Here is an 11,308-nt window from a genome sequence, read left to right on the forward strand (position 1 = left end):
GCACATAGATTTGCTGGAAATACAATCTCCCCTCTGCTGCCCTGTAAGTGGGAAAGCAGGAGGGTGGGGAGGGAAGAGCAGCAGTTTGAGTCTTCAGATAAACAACTCTAGAGACCACGTAATCTCATCAGAAGTCTACCCCTGTGGTAGAGAACTGACAGTTCTTGGGTCTGACCATTTTTCCTCGTGGCATTTAGAGGTTGGCAGTAGGAAAGGTAAGTGAAATCTTTTGTACCTCCTGGCCTGCACCATTATCTCTCATTGCTTGCTGCCTTCTCATGCTGCATATTTTTGTATGGGGCTGTAACTATTATAATTTTGCTTTTTTCCTTTTTTTTTTGTTGTTGTTTTGGTTTTTTGCTTTTTTGTTTTGTTTCTCTTGTCGCTTGAGACCGTACAAAGCCCATCTGTTGAAGCTGAGTTTTTCTCTCCTGTTTGCAGGTATTTTTAACCATGCGGTGCCTTCTGCCTCCTCTCCTCATCAATTTGGAGCCAGTTTCAGCAGCAGTGCTGTCTCTAGCAGCACAGTGCTAAGCTTAAACCCTCTGCAGGCTGTTGCCAGCACCTCATCCTCATCTTTCCCACCCCCTTCCTCTAATTTAGTAACATCTAGCGAGACTAGATCTGCTCAGCACCTCAACAGAGCGCCAGTGCAATCTGTTTTCCATTCCCCTCCGCCCCCTCCTAACGTTTCATTGCCCCCACCTCCTCCATTACTTGCTTCTAACTCCGAGCCTGCGCTTCTGCAGAACCTGCCATCCATCCCACCCGGCGAAGCTTTTTTGCCATCCTCTTCTGCTGCTTCTGTCCAGTCTGCTAATGCTTCTTTGTCTATTAAGCTAGCTTCTCTCCAGCACAAAACCTCCCGCCCCTCCTTTACAGTCCATCACCCGCCTCTGCCCCGTTTGGCGCTGGCACAGTCCGCGCCCATGATCACGCAGTCCAACGCAGCTGGCACGTCCGCTATGTGGGTTACACTTGGCATGCAGTCTCCTTATGCTTCGCACCTTTCTGGGGTTAAGCCACGATAAAGAGCTTGCTTAGCTAACAGTTCTTATTTTGTAAGGTAAGGCTAGAGAAAAAAAAAGAGGAGTTTTGTACAAGATGCTGAATGATGCTTCTTCCTTTTCAGAGACAGGTTGGGGATGGGCTCTGTGAAACTCTAAAATGTGGGAAGCAGATAATCTGACGGCAGAGGATGGAGAGTCTTAACGCTCTCTGTTCTGGGAGTCAGGATTTCTCGACAAAGAGTGCCCACCATCATACCTCTGGTCTGTCTCATCTGACGTTAGGATTATGTGCAGGTTGAGATTGCTTCATGAAAATGTCTATTTCTGAAGATCAGTAACGGGGAGGAAATGTCTATTTTTAAGTACGGTTTTATACACTTATTGGAAGTGGTTGTTGTCTACTTTGATTCCCCCTTCCCCTCTTCTTGCCCTCCGACGCAGACTGTTGCATCTCCACAAGTCCATGTTCGCATAGCGTTAGGACGCGTGATGGTGCTGCTTTGTGACTGCATGTGGCAACACGATGGTCTTGTTTTTATTGTCAGTCGACAACAGCTGCTCTAAATAATCATAAAGTTAAAAATCTCCAGGTTACAAGCTGCAGCTTTGTCTTGGAGAGCAAATGCACTGGTCTTGCACTGCAGTTAATGTGCCCCCTGCATCAATGGAAAACACAGCTACAGGTAGCAAAGAAAGGGGTGTGATTTATCTGTGCACTGCAGCTTTATCGGACTTGCCTGCTAGGGCAAACAGTAACAAACTCATCAGATGCTGTATTTATGCTCACTTGGCAATCACTGGCTTCCCGGGTAGATTGTGAATGAGAATACAGGGGATCTGCAGGGCCAGCTGTGGTCCGTGCTTCGTAGAGGCTGGGGGCATAGAAGAGAGGAGGGTTTCTGGAGACTGTACCCATTCTTACTGAAGCAGGTATTGAAATGTCTTCAGAGCGACTCCAGAATAAAGTGTACCACCACAGAGTTGGGTACTGTTGTTCCTGAAAATACTCTGTGGCATCCTGATGTAACAACTTGTGCTTGCGAAGTTCAATCAGTCTGTTGGGCCCCGGAGCTTGCTCCGTGCTTTTCTTGTAGGTCTTTGCTGTTGTTGCTGTTCACTGATACCAAAGCTGCATACAATATATGGTTGAATACTCTTTGCTGCTTATAAAACGTATGACTCAATTACAATATACCTGAGAGATTCTTTTGACTGCGCATTGTGTATAGTGTCTTCATCATCACATTGCTCCACAGACACGAACAAATCCTCATTAGGCTTTTGTGAGGCACGTAAGTATTACCTCCGTCCTTCTGTACGGGGAAGTGATGCTGAGGAGTTTGGAGCAATGTGGTCCCTGTGTGCCGGTGGAGACCCAACAGCGTGATGTCCTTACGGAAGGGGCTTGGAAGGCCCCGAACAGAAACCAGATGGGGGAGAAGGGGCGAGGAGGGTTAGGCTCAGGGCTTTGTGTACATGGGCGACTCTAGTGTGAAAGCTGCCTGCTGAACTTGCCTTACCTGGAACTGTGGCCGTATTGGGCCACGCTCCCTGCTCTTGGGTGTGGTGGCCCCTGTCACAAAAAGGTTCTGAGCAAAGTGGGCAAGGCACAGAAGTGACGTGTGGAGAAAAGGGGATGACAAAGCTGGATTGTGGAGCAAATGAGCAGAAATGATGCTGCCGGGAGCTGGTGTGTGACGGACATACTGTAGTTGCGGTCCTGTGCCCTGTGACTCTTGAACCGTATGCCAAGTGCTTGGGCAGTTTCATTGACTTCGGTGTGAATACGTGTGTTCAGAGTCCCTGTGAACCAAAGCCGAATTCTGGAATCGGGGGGCTAAACTAAACTGCTTTGCTTCTCCTAATGTTTCTCCCCCAGGGCAATAAAAAATTCCAAGCAGATTAGAGTGTGCTAGAAAAAGGCCGAGTGCTGAGTGGGGGAATGCTCCCCCCACGCCCCCGAGGTCAGTCGCAGGAGGACAGAGTCCGATGTGGTCACACAGAGAAAGCTTTAAAACCTGCAACAGCCCGCGGGGCCCCGTGTCACTCCTGGAGGCATCCTTTCTGTCTAATTGCAGTTGGGTCAGGAGTTGCTCCTTCTTTGCTGGCTAACGAGGTCTCGGAGCAATGTAGAAATGATTGACACGTCTAACACACAGCAGATTTTTGTCTTTTATTTAGATGAGTCTCTTCCTCTCCTCCTGTTGTGCAGGTAACTAGGATTTCTACCTCAACCCAATGTGACCTATGCAAGGACAACGTGGACCAACTTCACTCGGCTTCCACTGAAAGGTGCTCACCTGGCCTGTGCAGGGGTTTCTACTCTCTTACTACTGGGCAAAATAAAAACATAAAAAGACCTAAACAACAGAGAAAATATTTACTGTGAATCTGAGTAAAAAAGAAAAAAGAAAAAAAAAAAGGCAAAAGAAATGCTTAAAGCTCCAGTTTGTATTGTTGATAGTTTAGATAAAGTATTTATCTTTTTTTAAAGTGAAAACAATTTTGACTTATTTTATTCCACCTAGAATCATAAATACAACTTATTATTAAATTCTCTGAATAATAAAGGACTGGCACACCAGCAGAGATGTAAAGAGCCTCCTCTTGGTGCTATTTCACCCGTCAGAACTGTGCCTCCGGTTTGAATCCTTGGTGCTGAATTTGGAGGGTTGACCAATGCCAAACCCAGTTCTCGGAAAGGTCTGCAGTTTATTTATTCAACTTACTCTGTTCATATACCAAAATCCGCCTGGTTGGCAGCAGCGTGAGCTACAGAGAAAGGCAGCCTTCTATTTTGAAGATCAAAATCTCATTTTGATTTTAATTGGAATGGAGCCGGGCACCCTGTTAACGGGGTGGTTTTTCAGTGCGTTAGTGACGAACGAGCACCCAGTCTTCCCCTCTGGGGTGGCAGATGGAGAGCCTGGGGTGGCCCAGGCGAGCTTGGCCAGCGCAGGCACGGGCTGAACAAAAGAAATCCAAGTCCTGCCCCGTTGAACTACTTCGCTGGGCCGTTTGCAGTTGCTGGTGGCACTCAAGTCACTGTGAATTCTGGTAGCGAGTCTGGTAACTTGTTTTGTGCTGGCGTTGGCATATGAACAGGGTGTGTAATCACTGGTATTGGTCAGGCCCGTTTTACCACCGTTGGGAAGACTGAACATAGCGCGTCTGTACTGGTGCAGGTAGCAGATTTTCTCAGCTTGTTGGTTTTTTTTTGTTCCAAGTACAATGTATTTTGTTAGTAGGGTTTTGATACTTGATTCAGAAATGGGTTAGCCGTGTGCATTTGTTGACGAAGTGCATTTTGCTTTTGTATTTTTTTGCTTTTAAGTAGGTCTAAATGGTAGTTCACAAAAACACCACAATCTAGCTTACCGTGCTGCCACACTATCAAACTGGTGCAGTTAATTGTATTGTGACTTGGTGTTCTGTGTACAGAAAGCGCTGCTCTGAGCAGCGGCTGTATTTTATAGAGATGTGATGAAAAATTATAAATTTCATATACTTTATTTCATTTATTTTTTAGATTGTACAATGCACAGTAAACTTGTAAAAACTTATTTATTCGAGTGCACAAAGTGAGGAGAAGGATGATCCATTCAGTAGAAATCACGCTGGTCTGTAGTTCAGACTGGACCAAGCACCAGGAAAGGAAACTACAGTAGAAGAAGGGGAATTGCAACAGCAAGATGACTAGAGGAAAAACACAGTTAGGCTTTGGGAAACGGCTGCCTGCTAGCCCGGGCACTCACTGTCCTTGAATCCCTTCTAGGTTGCTAGTGCTCCCTAGGGAGTCTCCCACCTCCAGCCGTCGGGCATTTGCCTCAGAGCTGAGCCCTGCTGTACCAGCCACCTGACGGAGCATCCCCTGGGCACAGAAAGCTGGGCTGAACGCCTTGGCTGTTCAACTCCTGCCTCTGTGTTTGAAGTAGGCGAGGTACCTCTGCCCTTGGGCACTCTCTCCTGCTGCCTGGATCCGGGAGGAATGGTCACGAGCACCATGCTGGCCGTGTTCCCGAGAGTGGCGCGGGCGAGGTGCCGCAGCCCTCTGCAGGCTTCGGTTTAGCCTTTTTCCCTGTACCTGGCGATCTTAGTAGAGATTTAGGACAAAGTGCAGTTATTTTGTTGATTCCTAAGTGTGTCTTCCCTAGGCAGCCCTTGTGCGCAGAAACAATCTAACTTGGCCGCCTTGTTCACTGGAAAGGGAAGGGATTGATAGCCGCTGGAAATGAGGGACGTTTCGGAACTGGTTTCTGCTTTGTGTGTGGGAGAGGACAGCGGTGCGCCCTGCTGAGTAACTAACAGCAAGATGAAAACCTGGAAAAGGGCAAAAGTGCTCCAAGGGTGACAGCTGAGGAACAGCCAGTAGCTTCTAGTAGAAGCCGTACACAGTGTATGTCCTGGAATCCAGGAAGACAATGTAACCCAGATGTTTTGCAGCTGGGACGTGGGCAGCTCTAGCTTCTTCCAGATCCTTGGGTTGACTAGAAGTTGCAGAGCTGCCTTAGCATCCTTCCCAGCACCCGGCGGAGTGCTCAGGTCTTTGAAGGCTTTAAACTGGTGGGCTGTGCCTGAGCGATTGCTGGAGGGGCAGCAGCCTTAATTACATCTCCCCCCTATCATTTATATCCCTGATGAGAGAGATGAGGAAATACAAGTAATAAGCTCTTAATCACTCTGCTTTTATAAGATCCTCTTCTGAAAAGGGACCAAGAGCCAGTGCTCCTCAGACCTCTTGTGCCCCCCTTCATCCCAAATTGCAGAAGACTTGCAGTGAGACGACTCGCCATCACTTGTTCCGTGAGGGGAACGTTTGCCTGTGCTCGTGTGCAAGGTGCTGACAGGACACGAGCAAAGGTGCCCGGTGGGGAAGGAGCTGACTCGCAGGGCTCTGGGGAACCTGCCGTGCTTGCCGGTGCCTGCTGGAGGACCATCACCCAGCTGGCTCCCAGCACTCCTCTGCTGAAGAGGATGGCCGGTCCATGTTGTGGGAATGACGCGCTTTGTCCCAAGCTTCGTAGGATTTCAGGGATTGGCGCCTGGTGAGCAGGATGGAGCTGTCAGACGGGGTTTGGTGCTGGGCTTGGCACTGTTAGCCTTACAGTTGGACTTCATGGTCTTGGAGGTCTTTGCAAACCTAAATGGTTTTGTGACCCTTCAGAGCAAAGACCCCAGGCAAGGAGCTGGTCATCTCCCCGCTGGTGGGTGTTGTGGAAAAGCAAAGCCCCCGCTGTCCCTCAGCATCACCTGTGAGCGCAGTGGTCATCGGCAGTCATCGGTGTCCATGCGGGACGTGCTGGCAAGCAGCCATCGGGCTGGTAGCACGAGCCCGCTGGCTGCAACTGGGCACATGTCGGCTCTCAAGATGTTTTCAGCTACCCAGGATTTTGGAGTCTCTGACTCTCCAGCTGTCACCTGGGAAGGCCAAAGGAAACAGGTGCTGACCCAGGAATAAACGCCTGGCTGGGATGTGCTTGAAAGGGGCTCAGGCTGCTGGCCAACCTGCTGAGCATCTGCTTCAGCCTCCCAGGGTCCCTTGGGACCGGGCCTTCATCTACCTCTGCATTGCTCCCAGTGACCCGATGTCTCCATCTTGGCCACCCGCGCTGCAGGAGCCTGGAGCTGCTCTTGCTTTGCCAACGTCTTCCACCCATGCTTGGCACCATTGGCACCTTCACCCTGCCATGCATGGTGTGACCACAGCGCTTCGCTGGTGCTAATCTAAATACTGCATCGTCATCCCCAGCGAGATGCGCTTCCAGGAAGGTGCCTGATAAGCTGATGCTTCCAGGGAGCAGCACTGAGCTGGGAACCGGCCGAGCGCAGCTTTGGGATCACTTTGGTAGAATTGCCTGAGCCGGAGATGTGGTTGCCAAGGGATTTGTCTTGTTGCCTTCCCTGCTCCCTGGCCTTTCATTGCTTTGTCATAAGATCAGGCGAGTTCAGCTCGTTTCTCCTCTCTGTGAAACGGGGAAAGACTTACCTTGCTGTCGGGTTGCTGAAGGAATATCTTGGAGATGTTATGGTCTGATCATACGGTCACAAGAATAAGACCCTCGTGACTCTCCTGTAGGAGCACTGTGCCAGAGGTCCGAAACCTGTTTTCAGTAATTGGAGATACTTCTGAGTAATCAAAGCCAAACAGCCAGTTCCAAAAAGGAATTCCTTCTGCTTTACCACATCCTGCTGGGTCCCGTTGTTCCATGGCTGTCACACATGTTCCTTCTCCACACCACTGCTGCCAGCAAGGGGCTCATCAGGAAGCTAAAATACATCTTGTAGCACGTATGTTGCCAAAAAAAAAAAAGGAACTTCCTGAGCGTTGGGCTGAGCAAAACCTGTGCCTGGCTGCTAAATGTCAGCCTTGAGGAACAAGCCTTGTGTGCTTTTCCTTCTTTGGTGGTTTGCTACCTCCGGCTGGCGCTTGCCAGGCTTGATCTGCCGAGACTTGTCGTGCTGCGGAGCTGGGAGTGCTCCATTAATTCTTCCATTAGCCAGAGGTGTGTGGGGCACGCGGCAGTCGGATTTCTCTGCTTTTTTTGTAGCTGAGGGAGAAATTGGGAAGCGTTGCTGGAGGACGGAGAGGCTTGGGCTGCTGAGAGCGAGCTGGTGGACAGGGTGGTGGGGAAGGTCGAGCTCTCCCTGCGTCGCCGCTTGTTTTGGTGCAAAAGAGGCTGTTTCCTTGCAGGAGCTGTGGATCACTCTGGATAATCTTAATGATGGGAGGCGTCTTCACTTCTCTCAGTTCAGGTTGTGGATGCAACGGGAGAGAGGTGAAGGGAAGCTGCCAGCCACAGGGAGTGCAGCGCGTCCTGCCCGTACGTGACATTTGGAGGCAGAGTCACTGGCTCGGACTAGTTTCTTCTAACAGCAGGAACTCATGTCTCCTTGACCAAGCGTAGAAATACTTTTCTTATGCTTCCATATTATTTTCTTCCTTCCTAGTGGTGACAGCCGCTTTATCTTTTAGTGCACAGTTGGTGCTTAGCCAGGGCTGCGGAGTCTGCGCTCCCGGCCAGGACTCGCCAAGGTACCCCAGGCAGGAAGGCTGCGGTACTTGATCCTGAGGGATCTACTAGTCACTGGTTTTGTGAATCAAGCTTTCAGATCCCCAGGACTTGACGCTTCTCAGCCTGAAACTCACCCAACTGTTTGTCACTCTCGGTTACTTAATCTCAAGGTGTTGAGTAGCTTTCTTCTTTAGGCAAACAGCACTTGAGCAAGTCACTTCCTCATTTGCCGTCTGCTGCTCCAATAGATTTCAGGCCTGATGGTTCCGTTGACTTGAATAGCATTTTGGAATGGAGGATCCCTTCAGTACCACTTGGCCACCGTGGCTGGTTGGGGTGGCCGCGTGGCTCGGCACGGGGTGGCCGCGTGGCTCGGCACAGTGTGGCCAGGCATGTGGCTGTGTGCACGTCGGTCCCCCCCGGCCGGGGGAGCGCTCCCTCCCAGAGCTGCTGACGATGCTTCTTCAGCCTCCTCCTCTGGGACTGGACTGGGACCTTTAAAGGCCCCTTCCGACCAAACTACTCTGTCGTTCTGTGGTTCCTTGTACAGATGTTTGGGAATAGTTGCTTTGCCTGGGAAGATACATGGGAGTGGGGTGATGGGGAGGAGATGGGTGCAAGCGAGCCAGCTCCGCTATTCAGCGCACAAACGCAGCGGGGCTACAACAGCGTTTGCTGGCCGGGTGCTCCGCACCGCACTGGATTTACTCCCGTGGTGATCAGGTTCTGTCTCATCCCAGCCTTCCCTGCTGCGGAGGCTGTATCTTCCCGTCCTGCTGGGCTTCCCCTTCTGGGAGAAGGTCTTTTATTCTGGAGTAACGAGGTCATGGACAGGCAGCTTGGGGTCACCTCCGGGGACCTGTGCGGTTTGATTCTTGCTAGGATTGTGTATTTAGAAAGCAGCATCTGCTCCCCCATCCCATTATTTTTCCACTTGGAAGAGAGTTCCAGCAGAGGAGAGGCTGAGTGGGGAGAGCACCGGCAGAGCTGGGATCTGCAGTGGGGTGGGCTTGGCTCTCACTCAGGTGATGTTTTTTTTGTGGGACCCAGAGACCCTGCGAGCGGTTTCAGGGCCAGTGTGCGCTTCCATCTCCACCGAGATCATGCAGGGGACTGTGTCTGTGGGCATGTTGGTGGCTCTGGCACAAGGACCGATGGGACCTGTGCCCTTGTGATGCTCCAGCAGCAGGGGCTTGGTGGCAGGAGGGGTTCCCTGTCCTGGAGGCAGCAGGATGGCTCTGCAGCACAGGGCACATGTCCATCCAGCCCTGCGGACTGTCCCCGTCCAGCCCCACTGATGTCCCCCCCATATCACCAGAGGGTGCTCCGTCGGGTCCCTGCCCCGCTCAAGGCTTTGCTGCGTTGCTGGAAGGGGAGCGCTGGGAGCTCGTGTCCAAGCTGCTGCTCGTGACCCCCCTCTGGCGCAGCCCTCCCCGTGCCCCTTCCTCAGCCTCTGAGCACCGGGAACACGCAGCTCCCCCAGCCGGGTCCAGCCCTCGCCGGTGCCGGGTGGCTCTGGGTGACGGAGCCCTGTGTGTAACCCCTCAGCTCCGTGTTGGAACCAGCCCTTTAATACAGGTTGTGGAAACCTGCAGGTTACGGCTGGGAGTTGGTTTTTCTTGTCGCGAGTCCCCCCGCCCGACACAGGTGACTTGTCTTGAAAAATTCTGCTTTTGTTGTTTTGTCTGAGCCAAAACCGTGGAGAGGAATTAAGCAGTGGGAGCTCCCAATGATGGTTTCTTCAGTTAGGGCATGGCTGTTGTCCCACGGACTGCAAAGCCAGCAATCACGTGTTTTATAAATCAGTTTGGGGAGAAGAAACTAGACAGTGTTTTTGTGAACTATCTTTGCAGCACTGAGGAAAAAATCACAATAATTGGCTTTTTTTGGAAGCACGGATGTGTAGTCAGTGTACAAGTATTTGAAGTTTTATGGCTGTTTAAGACTTTTTTTTTTTTTTTTTTCCCCTCCTTTTTTTTGCTCAAACATTTCCGTAGCTTGCCTATCAGGTTTTCACTAAAAGATGGATTACCAGTTTTAAAAATGTTGTTGTGCCATATTTTATTTATCCTTCTGCATTTATAAATATATAAATATCTATTTAGACTGAATATTGATTGCAATAAAAGATGTTATTATTGTGAACTTCAGGGTTTAAACCAGAGACAAAAAAAAATTGGAAATACTTCTCCAGTATATTCGCTGTTGGCAGCCCTCTTTCTGAAGAGGTTTTTTTGGTTTTCTAGTTTAAAAAACAAAATCGCATCTTAAATTTTTACAGTGCTAACCCTGAAGTTCTCAAGTTTGTGATCCTTTGGTTTTTTTCAAGGTACATCTGGTTGCTTTTCTGGTGCGGTCAAATTATTCTTTAGGAAGGTCTTGTTTCTGGAGTTAATGATGAAAAGGTGGAATGGGTTGATCCATCCTGCTTGGCTTTTTTAACCTATTAATCTTTGAAGTGATCAATTTCAAATTAAAACCCAACTTCTTAGGTCTCTGTTCTACTTAAACTTCTTAGGAGTGAGAGCCTGCCCTCGCTGAGTGGGACTTGGATGGGGAAAGCAGTAGATTATGAGGTTGCTGTTGCTCAGGAATTGATTAGTAAACTTTTAACTACTAATAAAAATCCATTTTTCAATGGATTTTTTAAAAAACCCATTTTCTTAGAACAGTGATATGGGATGTTTCCTAGTGAATAGGAATTAGTTTATATAATTTAGCCTATTAAACTGAATTATTTAAAATTCAAACTTCCCCTAATTTATCTTTTTTTTGTTGTTTTTTTGTTTTGTTTTGTTGGTTTTTTTTTTTATACTGGTAAGTTGTCCTGTCATTCCTTTCATTCTTCCATAGAAGTAGCGTGAATTCTTCTGGTGTGTATATATGTATGTATAATATATATATTTCCACCCTGCCTTTCTAATTCTCCACAATGTAAGAGTTAGTTTTTTCTCCCCTCCCTTCCACTTAATTTCTTGTGTCTTTACCTTGATTTGTAATTGAAACAATGCTTTGAAGTTTTGTCTTTATATTAAAGTGTATGTATTTTAATACACCGTACTGTTGTGGCGTTTCACTGCTTCAGCTGCCATGGGAACGAGCTGCTCTGGGGCATGGCTTTGCCTGGTGGCACCGGTGGGCGCAGGCAGGGAGAGACACCCCCCCCTGCTCTCCCCCCTCCCCACTTTTAGCCCTGGGAATGCTGAGGGCAGTTAAATTCTTGGGCTTTTTATGAGCCCTGGTGGCATTCCCCATTGACCCTTTTTGCCAGTAACCTCACTGGTA

The 11,308-nt window shown here is 49.2% G+C and overlaps 1 protein-coding gene across 9 annotated transcripts in view; it reads left to right on the plus strand.

Annotated features, from left to right (window-relative positions):
* Positions 1-11,083, plus strand: part of DOT1L (DOT1 like histone lysine methyltransferase) — a 76,698-nt gene extending 65,615 nt beyond the window's left edge. For 5 of the 9 annotated variants that reach the window (XM_055707750.1, XM_055707748.1, XM_055707752.1 and 2 more), the window contains one exon: positions 442-11,083. In XM_055707750.1, the coding sequence (XP_055563725.1) occupies positions 442-1,031 (590 nt within the window). In that variant the 3' untranslated portion in view covers positions 1,032-11,083. The remainder of the gene's footprint in view (positions 1-441) is intronic. The other 4 variants (XM_055707756.1, XM_055707754.1, XM_055707757.1 and 1 more) reach the window with 2 other exon arrangements.
* The last annotated feature ends 225 nt before the right edge of the window (positions 11,084-11,308 follow it).

This window comes from Falco cherrug, chromosome 4 (genome assembly GCF_023634085.1).
Source record: "Falco cherrug isolate bFalChe1 chromosome 4, bFalChe1.pri, whole genome shotgun sequence".
Classification (NCBI taxonomy): domain Eukaryota; kingdom Metazoa; phylum Chordata; class Aves; order Falconiformes; family Falconidae; genus Falco; species Falco cherrug.